The sequence below is a fragment of the Etheostoma cragini genome, chromosome 19 (assembly GCF_013103735.1).
Source record: "Etheostoma cragini isolate CJK2018 chromosome 19, CSU_Ecrag_1.0, whole genome shotgun sequence".
In the NCBI taxonomy this organism is placed as follows: domain Eukaryota; kingdom Metazoa; phylum Chordata; class Actinopteri; order Perciformes; family Percidae; genus Etheostoma; species Etheostoma cragini.
This window is the reverse complement of record NC_048425.1, coordinates 17199351-17223807: the sequence shown is the minus strand read 5'-3', so window position 1 is coordinate 17223807 and position 24457 is coordinate 17199351. Positions and strand designations below refer to the sequence as shown.

General features: G+C 41.4%; 1 protein-coding gene and 1 long non-coding RNA gene across 2 annotated transcripts in view; one reads left to right on the top strand and one right to left on the bottom strand.

The window, feature by feature from the left end:
- The first annotated feature begins 980 nt into the window (after nucleotides 1-980).
- On the top strand, nucleotides 981-18931 carry aco1 (aconitase 1, soluble). Its single transcript, XM_034856418.1, has 20 exons — nucleotides 981-1113; nucleotides 1217-1385; nucleotides 1893-2030; nucleotides 2152-2221; nucleotides 2332-2515; nucleotides 2602-2741; nucleotides 2882-3053; nucleotides 4978-5078; nucleotides 5423-5539; nucleotides 6385-6544; nucleotides 6665-6800; nucleotides 8533-8617; nucleotides 8997-9153; nucleotides 13060-13184; nucleotides 13287-13391; nucleotides 13670-13812; nucleotides 16095-16242; nucleotides 16342-16464; nucleotides 18213-18398; nucleotides 18479-18931. The coding sequence occupies exons 1-20, from the start codon at nucleotides 1005-1007 to the stop codon at nucleotides 18593-18595; spliced, it is 2685 nt and encodes an 894-aa protein (XP_034712309.1). The 5' UTR covers nucleotides 981-1004; the 3' UTR covers nucleotides 18596-18931.
- Nucleotides 6360-24457, bottom strand: part of LOC117934615 — an 18848-nt gene continuing 750 nt past the window's right edge. The window contains exons 2-3 of the long non-coding RNA XR_004654521.1: nucleotides 9746-9749; nucleotides 6360-6389 (exon numbers count right to left, since the gene is read on the bottom strand). This is a non-coding gene — a long non-coding RNA (uncharacterized LOC117934615). The remainder of the gene's footprint in view (nucleotides 6390-9745; nucleotides 9750-24457) is intronic.

Genomic DNA, 24457 nt, shown 5'->3' with positions numbered 1-24457 from the left:
TAGATGATATGTGTTTTGCTTAATTATCGTATGCATATCTTATTAGATCACGTGTATACTGTATACACTAAACTTATTTATTTCTTCTTTTTGTTTTTGTTTTCTTGCCTAAACTCTTACGTTTTTGTCCATTATCCCGTCCTATTTCAGTCACTCTGTTTTTTGATTTCTACATCACTGGAGACAGAGACTTAAATTAAAAAATCAAGACATTAAACATTTTTTTTTTTTTTTTTGAATTAAGGATTTGTGGAGCGCTGGGTCCTTTCCATTGGCTGTGTTGCTTAGCTGTGTTTGATTTAAAGCCCATTTGAGTTGCTATAACGTTGGTTTCCCATTGACCAGTTACCGTGCCACTTGCACATATTAGTGCACGTCAGCGCACGTGTCCACTACCTGACAAACCCAATGGAGCGTACCATGCGTGTGCATATTTCAACAGAAAGACCGTGTAAGTGAAGAAATTGATAGACACTTTCAACACAATGTTGCGCAACATGATATCTCTATAACAATATTGAGTCGATATATATCATGCACCCCTACTACAGATTGCAGACTCGGCCTTGTGATTAGGCTAACCCTCTTTTCTTTAAGGCAGAGTAAAAAAACATAAAACTAGACTCATGAGAATAGTTGTTTTATTTCACCCCTGCTTCTGTTCTTCGGCTCATTTTCAGGTTAATAATTGTATTTTGAGCTTGTACCGGAATCATTTTACATGTTGTACCGCACATTCACCCTGTGTGTTTAGGTCTCTGTTTTAGCGACAGAGTGAGACATCTCACTTCTACATTATCAGACTGAAGGCAGAGGACATTCAGAAACCTGTATCTCACTCAAAGTGGCATAGATGTTTTCTTTTGTTTTTGAGTGTGGAAGCCCCAGAGACTCAAAATAACACCCCAAATCCTAGAAAATATATTTTTCATAATATAGGAACTTAAAAACAAGTGTGTGTGCTTATATTTCTGCTTTAGATCTGTACTGACACACAGAGGAGGATGTCTGCGTCTGTGAACAATCCCTTTCAACGTATAGTTGAGCCTCTGGACCCCACGGACCCAAAGAAGCAGTTTTACAATCTTTCCAAACTCGGAGATCCACGATACGGTAACAGAACTTCTCGCAGATTCCATGCAGATGTGAAACCTCTTGGCGGGGCAACTGGATAGTTTTAGTGGTTTTTGAGGTTCACTGTCCCGCTGTTCCTCAGACCGTCTGCCCTTCTCCATCCGGGTCCTCCTGGAGTCCGCCGTCAGGAACTGTGATGAGTTTCTGGTGAAGCGCTCCGATGTGGAAAGCATCCTCAACTGGAAGCAGACCCAGACCCAGACTGTGGAGGTGCCGTTCAGACCAGCTCGGGTCATCCTCCAGGACTTCACGTATGTGGACCCCATTCATTTACATTTAACGTCAGTGAGTTTCTCCATAGCAACGGATGGAGTCCGTCAGAACGGACTGTTGCTTGGAAAAGCATATTTTTTTAACCCCTAGAATTTAAATTCAGAGGGAACTGCATGAATTTAGTTTTTTTTTTTTTTAAACAACCCTGGTGATGTCATAATGACGTCATCAGGATGTAAAGAGGATATTGAGGTGCATTGTTTGAAATGTAAGATCCAGATTACAGGTTGACCCATACCAGGGACTAAATGTCGGGACATCTCTCCTGCTTTGGTTTTAACACCACAATTTTTTTGCAACATTAAAGGGTAACTACCATTTTTTTTTACTGGGGGGAGGGCTGAGCCCAGGGGGGAGCGACGGCCGATGGTAAGGAGAAACCCGATTTTCATTTAAACAAGTCGCCGCTAACGACACATTTGAGTTAATCGATCACATTGATTCATCGCCCAACCCTGTGGTGTGTCTCTGAACCCTCCTTGTAGGGGTGTCCCTGCCGTGGTGGACTTTGCTGCCATGCGTGATGCGGTGATGAAACTAGGCGGTGACCCAGAGAAGATCAACCCTGTTTGCCCTGCTGATCTCGTCATCGATCACTCCATCCAAGTGGACTTTAACAGGAAGTAAGACCAGGTTCATCAAACTCTTTCCTTCTCAGTTCAAATATACTGTTTCATCAGTTTGCTGAGGCTTTAAAACATGTGATGCACTTAGATTCTTTCTCTAAACCCACCTCCTTTTTAGGTCTGATAGCCTTCAGAAAAACCAGGACTTGGAGTTTGATCGCAACAGAGAGAGATTCCAGTTCTTAAAGGTGTGACAAGTGAACAACCCCAGTGTGAGGTCCACATTTCTCATATATAGATAATTATGAAAAGATGTCTTTAACCCTGTAAACATGTTGCCTCTCTTCCTTCTTCTCAGTGGGGCTCTAAAGCCTTCAGGAACATGCGGATCATACCTCCTGGTTCGGGGATTGTTCACCAGGTCAACCTGGAGTACTTGGCTAGAGTGGTGTTTAACTATGAGGGGTACTTCTACCCCGATAGCCTGGTGGGCACCGACTCCCACACCACAATGATTGATGGGCTGGGAGTCCTGGGCTGGGGTAAGACAACGGAACCGCATGACCAAATAACTTGAATCGATCATTGATCGTGAAGTTCTGAACTATATTTGTCATGAAACCCTCAGGTGTGGGTGGAATTGAGGCAGAGGCGGTCATGCTGGGTCAGCCAATAAGCATGGTCCTGCCTGAGGTGGTGGGATACAAGCTGTCCGGGACCCCAGACAAGTTCATTACCTCCACTGACATTGTCCTCACACTTACCAAGGTAATTATAATCACTTTTACACGCTTTACACAACTTTTGATTTAAAATAATCTGATGTATGCAGTATGTTAGATTATTTTGGGGTTATGTCTGTTGAGCATCATATTCTACCATTATCCCTCTCCCCTTTGTGCTCTCAGCACCTCCGTCAGGTGGGTGTCGTCGGGAAGTTTGTGGAGTTTTTTGGCCCAGGTGTTGCTCAGCTGTCCATCGCCGACAGAGCCACCATCGCCAACATGTGTCCCGAGTACGGAGCCACAGCAGCCTTCTTCCCCGTGGACCACGTCAGCATTCAGTACCTCAAGCAGACCGGTGGGTGCCACGCTGTAGAATATGGACATAATGTCGCATGAGGGGCTTGGGTGGCTTGACTGGCATGTCCCAAACTACATGTTAACTTCAGCACCATCACTGTACACAAGATTGATCTAGGGATTTTTTTTTTTTGGACCGATAGCTGACCCTTGTTAACTCATCATTAAATGTCTTGTCTGTAATCCAAGAAAGCAATGAGTCCTGTTCACCCATCCGTGAGGCTTGGACATGCGTTCTGCATCAACTAACAATGCGTGGGACCACCAATTCAACCCGCCAGTCTTTATAAAGTGGAATGTGTCACGGATATCTGTGCTGTGATTGCCGTCCAGCAGAGAAACCCTAAATAGCAGAAACATAGCTATAAATCTGCAATAGTGGCAGAACTAAAGATTTCAGTCCTGGCTGATTTAAAGGTGCCCTGCCGCACATAATTCACAACTTTGTGGTAATGTCTGAAGTTCTACCGTGGACCCTGTAACTTGGTTACCGTGGTTACATTGTTCCAAGCCATTCTAGTGTGGTATAGAAAGCCTGCAGGAAGACTCAGCTCAATATTTGGGCCAGTTCTCACTAGTATTCAACAAGCTATGCTGCTTGACTCTGATTGGCTAACAGCTAGCCAATGAGTGCCTGGCTATCAGCAACCATGAATAGTAATGAGCTCAGGCAACATGACATCAGACTGAGCTAATTTCTCCTTATTTTTTTTCAGTGGATAGAGCTGACAGAGGAAGTAGCAGTTTATTTTTAGATTCACCTCATAACACACACATATGTGAACCTAACATATTTCAAAAAATGCAAGTTAAAAGGGTTTCGTGTGACTAAACATAACTTAAAAAACTAAACTAAAAATTCTCTTAGATAACCTTTAGCTATTCCTTAGTCTCGCTTTGCCAGACATTCCTTCAGAGCTCTGCGGAGAAGGGTCTAACTAGCTAGTCCATACAGCATTCCGGGATAGAAGAAAAACGTTCTCTGGTTTATTGGCATTTCTGTAAGCGAATCACAAACATCTTGGGCGGTGCTTAGCTCCGTACTCCATGACGGAGCCGCTGCAAGATAACATCAGGAAGGAACTTGTTTTGGTCGAACATGTGTACGTTCAGAAGTTGTTTTAGCCGTGTAATAGGAAACTCCGATTGGACAGATAGTCTAGCTAGCTGTCTGGATTTACCCCGCAGAGATCTCAGGACCAGGTAACCATAGTCCTCAGAAATCCACCAGAGTGGAAACTCCAACTCAAAGTAAGAGAAAGGTAATTGACACCGGACCAAAAAAGGAGACGTCACATTGGAGCGCACATGCTTGGATGCGTTGAGTGTAAAATGGACGTCAGGCAACACCGGAGCTGTCCCAGAGGCGGAAGTTTGTGGATCTAGACTAGCTATTCCTTGACAAAACAAAACATGATGTTGTTTGCTAGCTACAAATTCAGTTAGACTAACGTTACTTATGATTTTGCAGAGAATTTCAACAACTTTCTCCTCTGTGACTACAGCCAAACACAAGTTTATATCCACAGTCATGGATCACATCAATTTAATGAACATCAGTCCACAATGTTAGCATCAATCTGTAAGCATTGCTACTTTTAGCTAGCAGTTACGAAATGGATGCAAAGCCTATTTTTCTTTTAAAATGCAACACACTTAATAATCACTTGAATATATAATTACAATGATTTAGTTTTATAATAAATAACATCCCTAATTTGATTTGCCCCCATTTTGAGTTTTTTTGAAAGCTTGTTCTTTCTAGCCTATCAGTTTACCTTCAGTTCAGTACTGCTACGTTCTGTGGAGTTAATTTGCCTCCATAGAAGTTCTGGCAAACGTGACCTCCGATGTGCAAAAAAAAACCTGACTTATCACAAGAAATTATATTCAGCGTTCTGTTTCCATTTCTTTGTATTCAGGCAGAGATGCAGAACAGCTGGCCTACATTACAAAGTACCTGAAGGCAGTGGCCATGTTCAGAGACTACAACGACGTCTCTCAGGATCCAGATTACACTCGGGTCAGTCATTACATCATTGTGGCCGTTTTTATTATAGTTTTCTTTTTAAAAGGTATAATAGTGTTTGTATTTGTATTTGTAGTGTAACAGAGTAACATGCTCACATCCTGTTTATATTGTTAGAAAAACCATACTAGTTGTAACCTGACACAAAAAAATAATATAAAATAGTAAAATAAATGAGTTATTTAAACATAAGCCTGCTAACAGTTTCAACAATAAACGCAGAAAAGTATGAATTGAATGAATTTTTTTTAATTTTTAAACAGTGAGGCAAAGATAGATGAAATGAACCACCAGTACATCTCTCTCTCTCTCTCTCTCTCTCTCTCTCTCTGTGTCAGGTTGTAGAGCTGGATCTGAGCACCGTGGTTCCATGCTGTAGCGGCCCCAAAAGACCTCAGGACAGAATTTCTGTGTCTGACATGAAAACCGACTTTGAAACCTGCCTGGGAGCAAAGGTCTGTACCAGTACGCTCTCAGGCATCACAGAAGAATCAAGAACTAGTGTGGACCACTAGTGTGGACCACTAGTGTGGAAAAAAAGGATAAACGTAAAATTCAACGTACAAGTGTGTACAGGCAGAGGTGCAAATTTAAGCATCCCATTAATTAAGACAGGAAAATAAGACCGTAAAAAAAATTAATTTTCAAAGAACTTTTCAGAAAGGTTGGAGAAAAAATCACAGTGCAGACCCTAGACTGTAAAACTGCATTTTACATGAATTCCTGCAGGGGGGAAACGCATTAAACCTGCTTTCTATCTTATCTCCAGCAGGGGGAGACTTCTTAAACCTGCTTTAAATCTAAATTCCTGCAGGGGGAGACTCCTTAAACCTGCATTTTACCTGAATTCCTGCAGGGGGAGACTCCTTAAACCTGCATTTTATCTGAATTCCAGCAAGGGGGGAAACACCTTAATCCTGCATTCTATCTGATCTCCTGCAGGGGGAGACTCCTTAAACCTGCATTTTATCTTGCTTACGTGAGATAGTTTGGGATTTTAAACAACCTTTTGTCATTGTTAGTCTTATGTACATGGTTTCTTTCTGGCTGGACATTTAATATTTAACTTAAACTTTTTAAACTTATCATGTTCTTTTTTTTTTTGTAAAGTAAAGTAGTTTGCAAAATCAAATCTAATCTAAGCTATCTTAAAGTATAGTTTTGGAATTGTTAGAAAAGCTCAATTATTTAAAAAAACAACACACAGCTCTTTTTCCTCAAGACTCAGTTGCTGTTACTTCCAGGGTGTTGCCTGACTCCACAAAGTAACTTGTTCGATGTTGGTCTGGGACATTTTCAGCAAGGCTTCAAGGGTTTCCAGGTGGCTCCGGAGCATCACAGCACTGCGGTCCCCTTCCACTTTGATGGAAAAGAGTACACGTTAAGCCACGGCTCTGTGGTCATCGCTGCCATCACCAGCTGCACCAACACAAGCAACCCATCCGTCATGCTTGGAGCCGGTGGGTGTACAGTACCTCTCTCAATGGCATGTCTGGGATATCATGGAATTTGGGCAGGGGTATTCTATGTTTACTCCAATTATTTGACAAAATTGTTAAAGTGAAATGCTTTTCTTTCAGGGCTCCTGGCGAAAAAAGCAATAGAGTGTGGCTTGAGCGTGAAGCCGTACATAAAGACCAGCCTGTCACCAGGCAGCGGCGTGGTCACCACCTACCTGAAGGAGAGCGGTGTTATGGACTACCTTTTTCAGCTGGGGTGAGCTGCTCAAATTCCTCTTTCAGACAGACGCTATGTGGATAATCCAAGCATAGTGTTTTCTCCACGTTGATTATTGTAGTGGCGGCCCGCCACGGAAACATTTCTGCCGCCATGGTATCAGAAATAGGGCAGAGGCACAATGTAGTCGCGGTTTCCTTTTAAATAATCCTGCCACCATAATGCAATACAATTTAACAACAAGGAGAACTAGTGGGGGGGACAGACTTGCCTTGAGCTGCTGAAAAGAAATCTTAAAGGAAACACTGAATCATGTTCTATGGGAAGTTCAACAAAGTCCACTTGCTAGCTTTTACTTTTCAGAGTACAAGAGGATAATATGAGTTAAAATCCTTAATTACTGTATAGGTAATCAAAGGTGTCAAAAGTATTTCCATTCATTACTCAGGTAGAAGTTTAGATACTAGGGTTGAAAAAGACTTCTGTAGAAGTATCAACTCAAGCTTTTTACTTGAGGGTAAAAATACTGGTTTCAAAACTACTTCAAGTATAAAAGCAAAAGTAATGTAAGGGGACAAAAAAATATTATTAATAGGATTTTTCGAATTCGACGTGAGTTTTGGAAACCATTAGCTCGTATTACTTGGGTGTTGATTTTCCATCCAACCATTTTGAAAAATGTGTTAATGCCAAAATGCCAAATTATATATATATTTATACTTCTCATCCAACCACAGTCAGATTCTTAAAAATTCAAAATCAACACATGGATGGCATGATTTATCTGGATAGGTTTGAGTTTTTGGGTGTTTTTTTATTTTATTTTTTTAACGATGAGAAGCTGGAATGAAAACAAGCCGTACTGAAATAGGATTAACAAGGCTTTTTTTGAAATGTAAGGGGTAGAAAGTACATATAATTGCTTGAAATGTGAGGAGTAGTAGTAGAACGTCTGCTGTAAAATAATAACAGTAAAGTATAGCTACCCGAAAATTTCCACTCAAGTAAACTTGACACCTCTGTAAGTAATGTTACATCAATTCCAGTATATAATATGATATATAAAACATTTTTTAAGAATTATATCGAGATTCTGTTTGGAGATACAACTAGATGTTGATGAGTGTCTCTATTGACTCATTCAACACCTGACAAATAAATAATCACATTGATGCAAACATCTTGTAAATCCAATATTTACATAAGCATTAGAGGGGTGATTTAAAAATGATTGCATTAGAGTGGTGATTAGAGTGGTGGGTGATTACTATTGCTGTCATAAATAAAATTAATAAAAGTGAAGTTACTACTATTAGACTGACCACAGAGTTTACAGCTGTACTTGTCAACCACTTCAATAGGATCCAAATTAGAGCTGTGCAATTAATCGAAATGCAATCGTGATTATGATTTCTCCTCCCAATGATCACAAAACCAGAATAATTGAGAAACAATTACTTAGCTCATCATGTTTTGCAAGTAAACTCTTATTTTCTCTTGTGTTGTGACATAAAGTCTCAATAGGAAAAGCATTAAGGCAAATTTCACAGTCTTAACTGTGGATTTATTTCACTTTTTCCACTGTTTAAGATCAATTATTGCGACATCTTTCCAGAAGTCAACGAGTAATCAAGTTCAGTTATCAAGCTCTAATACAAATGTGACATAACCAGGCCTCTCTCATGCTGCTGCCCAGTCAACGGAAGTCCGTATGAAGCACTTTAAAGATACTTGCATACCTATTAAACAATCCTTTTGTCTTTCCCGTTAGCTTTGAGGTGGTCGGCTATGGTTGCATGACGTGTATAGGCAACAGTGGACCACTCCCCGAGCCGGTGGTGAACGCCATAACCCAGGTACCGAGAGGCTGTTACATCATCCCCACTGTCATTTCAAATCTCAAATCACACATGAGCTCTCTTTCTTCCTTCTTTGTCTTTTTGTTTTCCCCAAGCACGTTTCACTGTCTATGTTCTGTCACAAGAATATTAAATGCACTGAACCCACTTTTGCTCTTTTTATTTTTGTTTTCTGATTTGAAGAATTTCTCATTTTCTAAATATAAATGCATGCATCATTTTCTGTCATGTACTCATTTGACTCATTACTTTAAATGACAACGCACATTAATGAACATGCCAGTGCTAGGCATCAGGCTAAGTGTAACTTGAAGTCCTTTGGCGAGATGGTTAAAAACCATTTAATGTACCGAGTTTGCTTTAATTTGTCTTTTAGGGAGACCTGGTGGCTGCAGGTGTCTTATCAGGAAACCGGAACTTTGAAGGGCGAGTCCACCCCAACACCAGAGCCAACTACCTGGCTTCTCCACCGCTAGTCATCGCCTACGCTATAGCCGGCACTGTGAGGATAGACTTTGAGAAAGAACCCATTGGTGAGTTGTTTTTCAATATTTTGGGAGTTACTAGCCCGAGAACAATAACTCACACATTGAATAAGAACAATACAAGTCATTATCTCAAGCAATTAAGCAATGTAGCCTGCTCCTTAGCGCCGCTTGACGCTCGAAGCTACTTTAGCCGCTACTAGCATTAAATGGAGCTCTAATAAATGAAGGTTGGGGAGCTTTAACAGGGGTGTGGCCGCGGCGTTTCCAGGGTTTATCAGTGTCATTACTCGATCTGAGTCACGTGCACATGTGAGTTATGCATTCGTCTGATTGATTGCTAACCTTAGCTCAAAACGTCAGTCAACTGACAGCCTTTGTTGTGTTTGATGCTAACTTGTAGCCAGCAGTGAACCAACTTTGTTAAGTAGGTCCATTTTTACTGTGTTAGGGTTACTGTGTGACATTACAGAAGTCTCTCGTTAGCATCTTGTTTGCTACTTGTCGCAAAGTGACGCATGCGCGACTCACATCTGGTAATGACAGTAGTACAGTTAATCCCACGACAAGACCACCAGCAACATGCTACTGCTAACGATATCCTCTGAACTTGAAGTGAAGCATTGTCGCTGTCATTCACACAGCTCAATAATTTACGAGGAGGAGGGGCTGTGTGATGAAAGCACTTCGGATTTCATCTACCTGGGCAGGTCTCAATCTACCTGGTCATGGCGCCCAAGTAGAACCTATGTCTGGGAAACTGCTCTGATAATTATGTAATTATAATTCTCTGTTTTTGTTCTTTTTTACTGTCCACTGTGCGTCTGACAATGTTGCAGGAGTGCAATGCCAATTCATTAGTGCTGTACTTTACTACTGCTTTTGATCGATGGACTGGTATTTTCTTGCCGTGATTAGTAGCGAATGCAAAAGCGCCGCCAGCCTCTGTGCCTTTCCTGCAGACACTCGGAGAAGCCATCAGCAGTTGGCCGTGTCTGCTTGGTCCTGGCTGTCGGCGACCGCGAGCTTGCGTCACTGTGCATACTAGTTACGCTGAGTGGTTATGGTCTGTCAGCGTCGCCACAACCCCTCACACCTGTTGTTACACACTGCAGCAACCTAGCAGAAATTAAAGGGTGTATAAGCTTGAGCTCCGCCCACAGTCACTCATGCACTCCTGTGGAGAGACACAGCACCGGTCCACACTGCTGACATTTTTCTACAGTTTTATGTGTTATTAGCACAGCTAAATTTTATATATAAAAATCGGCTCAGATTTTAAGCATCAAAGACTTCATTCCCTGGATTCTGATACAATGTAGGCCAATCAATTGGTGTCACCAAAACCCTGAATGAGCCAGCTCTGAGAGTAAAGACTCCACTCTTCACTGATAAACCAGAGAATTGTACAGTAACAAACGGCTTTATGGTTTAAGAACGTTTTTGTATCATAAACTTCAGTCCATCGCATGCCCACCTTCTTGTCTTTGAGCCTCTCTCTGTCCCTCCCCCTCTCTTTCCCTCCCTCTTTTAATCCATCTCATTTTTGTTGAAAACAACTCAAGGTGCTTTCTTAGAGATGGGACTTTTTTATTTAACACAGTATTTATTTTAGATAATTTTTTATGTGTTGAAGCTGTACATTTTCAAACCAGAAACAAAAACCTTTCTTTGCATTTGTTTTAATACAACTGAACATCTAGCATACTTTGTAAAAAGATACGTGTGTGTGTGTGTGTGTGTGTGTGTGCATGCGCCCCCGCTGCCGCCGAAAAATACCGAGCTAGGAGTACATATCGCCCAGCCCTAAGCCAAATATAGACTGTGAAGAAGTGTATTTTTCCAATGGGATGCTGTTGGATTGGCGATAGTCTTTTGGATTGTAAAATGAAATTTTCCCATCAACCCTGTTAGAATCTGATTTACCAAACTGCTTGATTGATTTAAAGAGATCGCTTTCAGGGTTAGTCTGGGAATGCAAGACTGACTATTATGGTTGCTATGCATCTGAATGTCAGTTTCAAGGCGACCTAGTGTATCATGCGCATTTTCATTTTCATACTTGTATTTTGTGTTTCTTCTAGAACATGTTTTCATGCCTATTGTTCAAAACCACTCCTTTTCTCATACTGCCCATGGCCGCTGCACCTGTACTCCCCCTCTGTCTGAGACACTCTCTTGTAGCGCCTGTCTCTTTAAGCTGTCCGCTCCACTGAACTCACATAATCGGCCCTCCACTCTCTCCTTCCTTTAAGAATGAGCAAATGCAAAAGTGACTGACTGTCAACCATCTTTAACGTTTTCTCAGGCATCGCATCCCGTCCTCTGCCTGACTGCTTGCTGCGGGAGACAGTACTTCGCCGCTAGGAAAGCAGGCAGCAGCTCTAGCTTTCTTTTAGTTTCAAACCAAAGAAAAAAGGAGAGCCTGTAGAGACCACGTATAAAGGGGTTTGTCAGCTGTGTGATTGGCACTCATGATGGAAACACAACAAATCTCCTATTTTAAACTCAACATGCGGCAGAATACGCTGAAATCCTGTTATGATGTATGTTATGATGTCTGTGAGCTACTGGAACTTTGAATATCCCCTCGGGGATCAATGAAGTATCTATCATGTGATTGCAGTAGACTTACAGTGACGAAAAGTTTAAAAAAAGTTATAAAATACAAATCAATAAATTTTTGGAATTCTAAGAATCGGTCGAGCTTGAATTATCCGGGACTCTCAGACGACCGAAAACACACTGACTCGTGCTTGTTTTGCAGGATGAGAGGATGTTTGAAGTTGGGTTTTGTTCCGCTAAAACTAGACACACTGGGTCTTCATCAAGCCACTGGTTCAGGTTTTTGGGAGTTCTGAACTCCATAAGCCGGACACCACTTCCCCTTCTGCCGCTGCAACAGGTGGTGCAGAGGCCTGGGTAACCCACGATTCCGAAAGACCCCTTAAGTCTTGATTACTGCATGCAGCGAACTGTAAGTGAGGGAACTGACCTCTCTTGCCAGTTTGAATCCTGAGTGATGTGGATCTCGTTTCCAGTCAGCGGCCACAGCAACTGAGGGAGCAAACCCGACTGAAGACAAGAGTTTAAGGTTTTAAATTTCACTTGATGGTTTCTTGTCTCGGCTACTTGGTTGGCGTTACTGAGATTTGCATCGCACCTCCATTCCAAGCTCAATAACTGGCGCTTTTACTACAGTCAGAATGTTTTCTGTCTAGAATCAGCATCGACTTTGTCATTTTAAGTACAAAATATATAGCACATTGCACATGTAAAGCGCATTGTTACATATGGGCAGGTGTGTAGCAGCATCAGTGGATGAAAGTGCTTGTTTTTCTTATTGAAAGTGCAACTTGTTTGTAAAAACGGTACCTGAATCTGGAGGTGTGTGTTTGGGCCTCCCAAAGGGCAATATACCTTTTTTTTTAAAAGGCAGACATTTTGACTCATCATGATAGGAAAAGCACAGCTGAAATTGATAACAATGGATCAATTCCACCTAGTGACCCAGTAAGCTATTTCAGTGAGTCAGCATACCCAATACCAGGGCCTCTCCTCAGTGGAATGCAGCCACCATTAATGGCTGTGACTACACCCGTGCTTTTCCTACCATGGTACATCAATGTGTGTGTTGTGAAAAAGGTCTCTAGGTTGAAGAAGTGATGGCCAGGATGGGTGGAGTCTTTGAAGATGATAGTGGCTTTGCTGAGGTAGCTGGAGTCTACACTGAACTTCCAGTCTTCCCTTTACTACGGAAATGCTTCTAGACTTCCTTAGCTTGACTCTTCATTCATTGGATTTTGTGTGATGTCATCAGGTTAGCCTTGGTAATGGAAATTACGTTTGTTTGAAGCTTTAACGTTTAGCTTCACAGCCCAAATAACTGCTGTGCTTGATGCATTAACCAAAGGTAGTTTGACGTTTTCATTTCTGCCCTCGTGTCCTCTGTAGCCGTTAACTCTGAAGGCAAAGACATTTTCCTGAGGGATATCTGGCCCACACGGGAGGAGATCCAGGCTGTGGAGAGAACTTTTGTCATCCCGTCCATGTTCAAAGAAGTCTATGAGAAGATAGAGGTAGTGTAACCTTTAGTCTGTTGGGGGGAAAAAACAATTGGCAAGCAAGCATTCCGACAGCGTAATGCAGACATGTGATTGGATCTTGTTGATTTGTTTCAGAAAGTGAACGAACGCTGGAACTCTCTGGTGGCTCCCTCTGACAAGCTGTATACCTGGGACCCCAAATCCACCTACATCAAGTCACCGCCGTTCTTCGACGGTTTGGTAAATAGAAAATATGTACCAATCAATACATCCCACTAAACAAATGCAACAACTATAATTACTTAAGTCCAAGGCTGCCATTAGGTCATTAAATCTACTATTGTATTTCCCACTTACTTGCTATAACATAATGATAATTTGGAGCAAGTCCACTTTAGATTTTTGTGTTTGTAAATGTCAATCTACGCCCAAACTGCAATGGCCATGAAAATGCGTGTTCTGAAACAATGGAAATAAATGTGAAATTGACATTTTTATTGTTTTTTTTCTTTACTCAGGCCATGGAGCTGAAGCCACCCAAATCCATACATGATGCATACGTGCTGCTCAACCTCGGAGACTCTGTCACCACGGACCACATTTCTCCTGCCGGGAACATTGCCAGGAACAGCTCCGCAGCACGCTACCTGACCAACAGGGGGTGAGTGACCTCACTGCTTTCAACATTTCATCTGAGCTTTAAAGGGGAACTACGTTTTTTTTAACCTGGACCCTATGTTCCTATGTCTTTGTGTCTAAGTGACTGATGGGAACCACCATCTCCAACATGGGTCCAGTATTAAGAGAGATTGCTGCAATGTTTAGTTATTAGGGCAACTGTCCAGCTTGTGTTTACCTTCACAAAAGTGCTCGTTTTGCCGCTGACAGACTCCGATTATTATATTAAGTGTCTGATAACATTTTGGACATGATCCCTTTAGAGATAGACCTTTAAAAGATCTTTAACACCTTTCTGTTTTTAACAGAAAGGGCTCTGATGTTGCTAGTGCTAAACCAACCAGACTCCAGTCAAAGGAGCAACACTTTAAATTCAATACAGTTTTATTTATCAGTATCAATTCACAAAAAAAGTTATCTCAATACACTTTACAGATAGAGTAGGTCTAGACCACACTCTATAATTAACAAAGCCTCAACAATTCTAGTAATTCCCCCAAGAGCAAGCATTTTGTGCATTTTCTCCCTATCCGGATCGGGCTGTACTGCCCTGCCTCCTTCTAGTTTGATTATATTATTGATTATAAATTATGACAACTATGAAGAGAAGCAGGTTGACCTGGCTAGGCGGACGCTGGGACTCCTCACTCCCCAACTATAAGCTTTATCAAAGAGGAGGGTTTTTAGGTTATTCTTAAATGTGGTGACGGTTTCTGCCCCCGAACCCAGACCCAGGAGCCTGATAGCTGAAGGCTCCTATCCTACTTTTAGAGACTCTAGGAACTACAAGTTACTCTGAAACCTGGGATTGCAGTGCTTTAGTAGGACAATAAGGCCCTAAGAGCTCTTTAAGATATGTTGGTGCTAGACCATTTAGAGCTTTGTAGGTCAGGAGAAGGATTTTAAATTCAATCCTGGATTTTACAGGAAGCCAATGCAGAGAAGCTAATACAGGAGAGATGTGATCTCTTTTCTTAGTTCTTGTCAGAACAGCATGTATTGAGTTATCTATGTTTATTTATTAGAGCTGTAATGGTTGGAAAGGGGAACGACGACCTACAACTTTTCATAGTTTTATTCTGTTTTTGCAGACTTTGAATGAAGTGGATTTTACAATGCTTAAATTACTGATAATTTACATGGAGTCTGGTGGGTTAAGCGAACGCAATTTTGTGGATGTTTTTATGTTTTAAATAGGATCTTACTCTTCAACAGAAAGATCGACCTCCTTAGAAATGCTTTCCATAATGTTGTCAGACACTTAGAATATTAATGTGAACCAGCTCTTTTGTGAAGGTAAATACAAGCTGGACAATTGCCCTATTACGTTACATATTAGCCTGTTTCGCCGCTGCTGACTGCAGCGTTCTTGCTTAATAATGGACCCTATTCAAAGATCCCATCAGTCAGACCCAAAAACCTGGGAAAATAGGGTCCTGGTTGAAAAACGGTAGATACCCTTTAAATAGAGTCTTACTAAAAAGCAACAGCCAATTATTCTTGAATTTATAAAACTTATATACAGAGACAAATTTTCTGCTACAGCCTTCCACTTGAACTTCTCCAAAGGACAATTGGTTTTGCAACACAAACAAACATGAAATATAGTTAATCAGAGCAAAACTTGCATTACTTAAATGAAATCTCAATATCCCCAAACATCTGACGGAACTTCCCCAGCACCCCGGCCTATTTAGGTCTTTCCTTGAAACTTGGTGAGTTCTAGAAAGCAGAGAAGTGAGTTTTTGCCCTGGTTTGCGTCCAGTTTTGCGCAACCGAAAAGCTTAGTGCCTGAACCGACCCGCTGCTCGCAATTATCTACAATTAGAGTCCAACCCAAGCCATTCATATAAGTCCGGCGATCCGTCACTCACCTGTGATGTTGTTGTAATGCAAAGTGACAACAAAGATGACCAATAATCATCTGTCATTACTGAGCTGCATCCTCCACCCTGTTTTGTCAGTCTGTGGGATTCACTTCTTGATCGGGCAGGGGCTGCGGGAGAGTCCACCTGGCCAGCTCGCTCATCCGCTGCCTGCGCCACATTTAGTCAATTCCCTTTGTTTTCTTGTTCCCCTTAATTTGTCTACAAATGTGTTTTTAGTTTTTTTTTCACTTCAGTCGCTTTAATTATAACCCACTGAACAGGAAATGGTGCTATCTAGCTTTTATCTGTCCTTTTATGTCCTTCCTGATATCACAGTTAGGAGGCGCTGTGTCCGTCCATTAAAGCTTTCTCCTTCACACTGTTTGTCTTCCGACAGTTTGAGTCCCCGTGACTACAACTCGTACGGCTCGCGTCGTGGTAACGACGATGTCATGGCCAGAGGTACGTTCGCCAACATCCGCCTCTTTAACAAGTTCCTCAACAAGCAGGCGCCACATACCATCCACCTGCCAACTGGAGAAACGGTCAGCGTGCGGCACACCTGTTGTCAAATCTCAACAAAGTGTTTGAAGACCTCAGGGTTATTTTTACTAACTCTTTAATATTGTGCCCTGTTTGTCCAGCTGGATGTGTTTGATGCTGCAGAGAGATATCGGCAGTCCGGCGTCCCTCTGCTGGTTCTCGCAGGGAAGGAGTACGGCTCGGGCAGCTCCAGAGACTGGGCAGCTAAGGGCCCCTTCCTCCTGGTGAGGATCAACATGTTCTCTCTGGTCCAGCTACAGTTAGCACTGAGGTTTAAGGAGGTGGAACACATGTGCATTTTGAAGCCTTAATTACAGCGCCACCATGTGGCCGATTGGGTTCCTATTTTTGTAGAAGCAGATGCACACCGTTTGCAGTTATTCCCCCAAGTTTCACTGGTCTAGCTCATTCCGGCTCAAGGGAATTTGAGCCGGCGCGGCAGACAACAAATAAGAATAACTAAAACAGACATGGAAGGGTTCTACTGCTTCGGTTTGAACAATATTAATAATGATAATAAAAATAATAATCAACAGACTGTAGATGATCCGTGATCTGAACGGATTTAGTCTCTCTGACTTCTAAACGTCACTTTCAGCCACATGTGTCTACATGCATCAGACAAATGGCAAATCAATTCAGAATCAATGAAAAGTTTATGTAACGTCATATTGACTCAGTTCTGAACCAATCAGCTGAGAGGCCAGCATTTCCCAGCGTGCCCTGAGTCCGCCTGGGTCTCGCAGTTGGTGAAAAGCAACTGCACTAGCTGCTCAAACCTGCAGTCTCCTTGATCTCGTGAGGTCATCGTTGTGCATGACGTCGGATCAAGTCGGACACAAATCTACCCAGCATGCAGCACCCGGTGATCAATCTGCGCAGACGTGGCTCATCTCCAACGTCTAATGTTTAAAAAAAGTCTTGGTATGTCAAGTATCCAACACATCACGAACAAAATATTCAAATGTCTTTTTGTGCAGATTTGTATCAAGTACTTAAAAAAAATACTAAGGCATTCATCATACTGGTGAGGATCACTGACAGGAAATACACACTATTTTGCGAGTTAATTTATGAATGAATGAATGAATGTGTTTTGTTTTTTGACATTAACGAAGTCAACTTGCTCTTCCCAGAGCTTTGAATCTATCTCATCGGATGAAGTTTTGTAGTTTCATAGTCCTACATTTATTTCACAGTAGTCTTGAACAAGGTCTCGCCTGCTGAAGGCAGAAATGTTTCATCTAAAATGATGATGATGGGCTGTCAGGAGACGTTACACACTTAGAACCTGGAAGTGGGATTGTGCTGCAGGAAGCTCTTGGGAACCAGAGGGTCGCTGGTTCAAGTCCCCGTTCCGACTACAGTACGGAGTGTGGACCGGTAGCTGCAGAGATGCCAGTTCACCTCTTGTGCACTGCCAATGTGCTCTTGAGCAAGGCACCCCCCACCCCCCAAGGCACTGACACACTGGGCACTTTATTGATCCCCCAAACAATAAAGAGTATACATTTTTAATTAAATTAGACTCAGCTAGCAACTCATAATGTCAAATTCGGAAACTCAATTAATTTTGTATTGGTCAATCGATCCATGTTCTGCCGCTTATCCGATCCAGGTGTTAATTATATTGTCAGGATCTATTGTTGGATACTGCAGGGAGTAATGACAAATGTAATTTAATAAAACTTACCTCTAGGCCTTATCGTCCCTACTTGTTTTCCATTATGGGTTCAAACTTTAGCAGATTAGTATGATCATGAAACGCTCGCATTCTATGTGATTTCACACTAAAACGTCTTTTAAAAGTCTTATTTTTCGGTGAACCCTAATGGTCTGCGGACCTTTTTGGGATACATGTAGTTGTCCTGGGGGTAGCTGAGTTGTCAGCATTTTTGGTCATGTGACGAGCCGAATAAGCCTGCGGGAGAAGAGTTTTTAATTGGTGAAAAATGAAGCGCTTTGTTTTCAGGGTATTAAGGCAGTTGTGGCAGAGAGCTATGAGCGGATCCACCGCAGTAACCTCGTTGGGATGGGCGTGATTCCTCTGGAGTATTTAGACGGAGACACCGCCGACAGCCTGGGACTGACCGGCCGGGAGCGCTACACCATCATCATCCCCGAGCAGCTCACACCCCGGATGATAGTCGACGTCAAGGTTGGTGGTTGGAGAGCAGGGACATGATTGCACTGTTGAGTTCACGTGATACTTGATGTCGTCTGTCTCTGCCGCCGCAGCTCGACACCGGGAAAACATTCCAAGTGCGGATGAGATTCGACACGGACGTGGAGCTGACCTATTTCCGCCACGGAGGCATCCTCAACTACATGATCCGCAAGATGTCCGAAAACTAACAGGCCAAGTACAGCAGAGAGCCGGAGCAACCCGTGCCATTCTCTAATTCCCAGCTGCAGTCTAACAGGCAGTCAGTGTAGTGAGTTCATGTAACAGTTTACAGAAGAATAACGTCCAATCGATGTCCAAGTACGGCCATTTACAAAGAGCTCATTTACAGCCAGAAACACTGTTATTTTAGCAGATGCCATTACAATGTGGGTCTTACATTTGTCTTTTAGGTCTTTATCAGTTATGTTTCCATTTGTCCACTCTCTAGAGCTGTTATGATTCCATCCGCTGTGCAATGTGAGTAATACTATGTAGTAGATTATCCTGTCAACCACAAGTGATTCATTCCAAACGGCCAATCACGGTAGCCGTCATAGCCCCTAAAAGCAGAAGAAAGCCAGTCGACTTACATCCAGGCATGGGCTGGTTAACGGTTACTTGGTATACCAAAATTTGGAAAACGATTGCCTTTAAAACCACAAAAAAAGTGTTAAGTCCTACCGTTCCTAAGGTATGAGCTGTTTTGATTCTTTAAGGACAGAACGTGCAGTTTAGAAATCCCGCTCTCTGCCAGTGAGTGGTGTTTTTTAAAAACTAAAATGCAATGTGTTCAATGACAAAAAAGGTTGTTTTCATTTAAAAAGAATACATTTATAGCTGCCATTGCAATACTGTGAAACTTTGGTAATTGGACCTTTATTAGCGATATAGACCGAGGGTTTTGTCTAGTTCCTGTGCTTGAGGAGGTGACGTGATACATTCTCCAGTTAATAGTTTGACACTTTTCCACCAATCAGCAGGTGGCAGTAATGTGCAATACACGCAACAAAGGCAGGGAAGAAAAAGCTGGGAACAATTGATTAAAAGTCCACAGCCATGCCTGTCCCTAGTTGTAAATGTTGACCCATGTTGTAATAATGCTGAAATCTTCTTCAAAAACAAGGACCATGTTGACATTCAATAATGTATTATTCACTTTAAGCCAATACGGATGAGAAGTCCTTGAGTTCCAGCTCTTCCATGACACTGATGAGGAAGACGTTGTAAAATGATTGAAAGCTCCTGAATGGAGCACATGGGAAGGTTGTTGACTCAGGGATTATGTGGGTTATAATATTGCTGGTACAGGACCTTTATAAAACAAAGGAATACATTGAGTGTGTACCATTAAAGCACACTGGTGATATACTCGGATACCATAATGGTTATGTTGCACATCGCTCAGCTGTTTCCATCCCAACTACCCCTCCGCAGGGTAACGTTTTCCCGGGAACACGCCCGTTAGTTCTTCAGACATTCCAAACGTCGCCGTACTGTTATTAACTGCCTTAATAACTGCATGTATGAACGCCTTGAATCACATGTTTGTTCCCTGCCCTTTTATCTAAAACACTTATTATTTTGATCATTAAGAATGACAAGACATACACGCTGTCTGAATGCATTAACTGATTACTGAAAAACAGAATAAAATGTGATTATTTATGTATTTGTGGTACTTTTCCTGTCATTAATTTCAGCATTCTTAAGATTTAACGTCTATTTTAATTGGATTTATTTCTAGACGGGACCATCATAACTGTGCTGTGCCAGACAGTTAGCAGCACAGTCATCCGCAAGACTGTGCTGGAATGCTTTTTATATTTATTTATGTTTTTACACTGGAGAATATAAGCCTTAAATAGTCCACAAAGCTTTGAAATTCCAGAAATATGACTCAGGCGGTTTGTACTCCGCTGATCCTGGAATACTCTCAGACTATTTTTTGTTTGTTTTTGTGAAGAAAGTGAGTTTCTAAGGCACAAAAACCCTGGATGCTTATAGCAGTTGTGTTGCCAGAGTTGTCTGATGTCCCTTCAACTGTGAGTGGGAACACTTTCTCTCTGGTCCAGCTAGAGGGAGCACTGAGGTTTAACCCTCATGTTGTCCTCGGGTCAGTTTGATCCCTTTTCAGTTAATTATTTTCTCACAAAAAAATGGGCCGTCGAAATAAGTGCTGAAAATGTCAACATAAAAAATATCAAAAAACATTGAGAAAGTGACAAATGTGTGAAAAAGCCATAATGATGTTGAAAAAAGTCACCCTTTTTTTTTTTTTTTTTTTTTTTTTCACCCATTGTTGACGGGAAGAAGTCGCCAAGGGTTAATGACATGGAACCCATGTAGATCCGTACTGAAATGGTGATATGTACCTGGGAAAACATGAGTTCTCTCGATAACCATTTGAATTTGCTCAGGACATTACTCTGGCATCGAGTAATGCTGCTCATTAACTATTCTCGTGTAGCCGAGCTGCACCAATCACATCGGTGTATCTTATGTAGGCGGGGCCAAAGGCAAGCTGCACCGATGACGACAGTCTAATCTACCTGTTAGCTCCGCTGGTTGCTAAGCATACAAGGCTCTTAATACCTCACCCCATGTGTTGTTGTGATTGGTCGTAGTGTTATCCAATTCCGTTCAGGGAGATTTTCAAATACACTCGAGCGTATTATTTCAAGATTTAATGCTTTAAAGTTATAAAGTGAGCAGCAAGTTAACTTCTACAGTTAGAACGTAAAAGTACCAGAACTTTGAAAGGACTCAGGGGTTAAATGTTCTACGGTAACTACCTCTTTTTCAACCTGGACCGGCACTGTCAGACTTTGAAAACCCCTTCTTGTTCTAGTCCAAAGTTCTGTTCCTAAGCCTTTGGTTCGAAAATAAAAAAAAACTATTGTTTCTAAAAATAACGGCAAGGGCCTATACGATATCACTGTGTGAGTTTCCGATGCTCCGTGTCCTCAAAGCTGTGACCTTATTACTGCAACGCTTCACCAAATAAAAACAAATGTCTTGTGCATCATTTTACACATTTTCAATTTTGCGAACCCCCGGCATGATAAAAAGAGAAAGTGACACTGGGAAATTTGGGCGGGACTAATTCTGTTTGGCAGGTAACCACAGTGAAAACAAAGATATCCTCCACATCCTGCTCCTGCCTTTCTCATTCATTCCTAACCCTGTGTTGTGTTGTCTTCCAGTCAACCTGCAATTTAGTTTTTTCTGGGTTGAAATTTCAACATTTCGTTCTTTTTCTACAGTTTACTTGACGTTTTTTTTCAATTGTATTCCTATTTTTCACTTTTGAGTTTTTTGTCACGTTTTCCAATGTTTCTTATGGTTTTTTGGTCACTTTTTCTGATTTTATTTGTCACTTTTTTGACGTAAAAAAAAGAAGTTATTTTCAGCATTTGTCTCTTCAGCGCTCTTTTGTCATAGTTCTGATACACAAGGATGCAGCAGGGCTAATCACGTGCCACTCCAGACTCAAGTACTATTTACTTTTATTACTGGAGTACTACCAGATTTTGCAGAATGACCATTCACATGTCCAACACCGAAACATTTCCTGATGTCATTCAGCAGCCTCTCCTCTGTGGGAGATGACATCTTTGCTCCGTGGTTCAGGTTTCAGTTAAAACACACAGGGATTAAAGGAGCCGGTGTGGGGGAGGAGTGAATTAGACATTTAAAAAAAAGGAACACGGGCATGAACCAGCACACGCACGGCTTGTGCACACACTCCCACAGAAAGACTCACAGCAGAGGCAGTGCTTGCAAACTTGCAAATGGGCATTTGAATTATTCAAACCTTTGAAAACCACAGACTTCAGTTCCCTTTAAGTCTAAAAGTCCATAGCTGCTGCTTATCACACATTAGAAAACACAACAATAGCCTTTTAAGGGTCAACATGAAAAACCAAGGGTAGAGCAATACCCTTATATTATTTCCTTCCATAATGACGAGGAATATGACAGTTAGTCTCGCATGCCAGACCTCCAATCTCCACAGAGCTGCGAAGGATTAGGCAAAAGGATTAAGCACTCCTGGATAGGAGGGAAAACGGTCAGGGGTGGTTTTCATTTCTTTAAACCAATCGCAGTCCTCTTGGGCGGCGCTAATGCTGCGTTCCAGGCAACCCGTTACTCGTGTTTTCCCAACCTTCTACCTGTAAAAGTGTCCTGCAACGGCAGTCGAACCCGTAACTCACTACCCGTGAACTCGTACCAGATGGTTGTACTCCCGGCTACAGTTTTGACGTCTCACACACACACACATACACATAAATAACAATGGCGACCCGTGTTGATGCCGTACAGACGCTGTGAGAAATGGAAATAAATGTGTATAAATTGACAATGTTAAGTAATTCCGCACATTGTAATCAAAAGAATACACATATGATTGTGTTTGTTAAATGAAGCCCAAAATATGTCACAGACTACAAATTGCTATTATCAGCTAGCCGCTAGCTAACGTTAGCCGCTAGTCACCACAAACTCTTCTAGCTAGCGGCTAATGTTAGCCTAACGTTAGCCGCTAGCTAACGCTAGCTAGAAGAGTTTGTGGTGACCAACGGCTAACGTTAGCCGTAAATATATTCTTAGTATATCTTTACAATCATTCCCCGAAAGAGCCAAGCATGTCCGCCTTGTTGCTCCGTCCAGATTTTCTTCTAAACTTGACGTTATCTGGATGTAATGTTGCTCTTTCAAAAGTGAAAGGGGCAGAAAAACATAACTGCATTTATGCTAGATGAAACGTTAAAATATTATTATTAACTTCTTTCTTTTTAACGACCCAAAATAACCTGATTGATTCCACACATTGCTCTTTGGCAAGTACAAATCTCTACTTTCATTAATTTTGGGGCGTCTTATACAATTTTGTAGCATATATTTTGAAATAGTATTGAGTAAAAATTGACATATTCCAGTCTGGGATTATCCATCAACATACTTTCTTTTAATTTCAGTCTAAATAATATTTAATTTCAGCTTTTCCAACTCAAACATTAGGTGTAATTTCCTTTAATATAGTGTTACATAGTGCAAGGTTTAAAATAAACGATAAACATTGAAAAAAAGCATCAAAATTGTTGGAAAAAAAAGGACATAAACGTAAGAAAAAGTTAAAAACATTGATATAAAGCATCAACAAAAGTGTTGATTTTCAATTTTGACAGGAAGACAACACAAGGGTTAAAGTCTTTGGGGTTAATCCTCTGGGCCTGGGGATCATGGATGTTGCTTGCTTTCATGGCAATCAAGTATAATTAACATATATAATTGACATAAAATTATAAGTTCTGTTAGTATGGCTTAGAAACACTAACAGACGTCCAAAATGTAGAGGCACATCAAGCCTAATAGGAAGGATAGAAGAAGAAAATAAGGGAAAATGTTGAAGTCTCTTTCAAATGGATGTAAATGGATGTGCACAACGGTCAAATGCATTACAGCCGTCATACTAGAATAAAGTACTTTGTCATTTATATGATCAAATGCCCTGAAATATGAGGATATGTGAACATAAGAGCTCAATAAGAGGAGTTGATAGAGATTATCCGACATTTCAATGGCATGACATATCATCATCCAGGTTCATGGGCATTAAAAAGGGGATTCTGCCAGAGAGAGGTGGTAATATTGATGAAATACTGAAAAACAGACAAGTATACTAGATATTCAATCTGCAAACTTTATCTCCCAAAGGTTTAAATGTTGAGATTCAATGGCATGTTAAGCTTTAAGGACCTTTGTGGAACGGATGGTATAACAAGGGATTCATGTTGTCCTCGGGTCAAATTTGACCCAGTTTCAGTTTTTAATGTCACAAAAAATTGGCCTTCGAAAGAAGCACCGGAAAAGTCAACATTAAAAGTATCAAATAACTTCAGAAAAAGGGATGTTAATGTTTCATGCTTGACGGGGAGACAACACAAGGCGTGGGAGCGTGGGATTGTCCTTTCAAGGTTCAAGGTTCAAGGTAACTTTATTATCCCCAAGGGGCAATTTGAATTACAGCCAGCAGTAACAATATTCTA

Bases quoted from the DNA above. Each gene is read 5' to 3' on its own strand.
- aco1 (XM_034856418.1), top strand. From the start codon at position 1,005: ATGTCTGCGTCTGTGAACAATCCCTTTCAACGTATAGTTGAGCCTCTG. The intron at 2,516-2,601 runs GTAAGACAACGG...TGAAACCCTCAG, and splicing joins GCTGGGAGTCCTGGGCTGGG to GTGTGGGTGGAATTGAGGCA. The intron at 6,801-8,532 runs GTGAGCTGCTCA...CTTTCCCGTTAG, and splicing joins GACTACCTTTTTCAGCTGGG to CTTTGAGGTGGTCGGCTATG.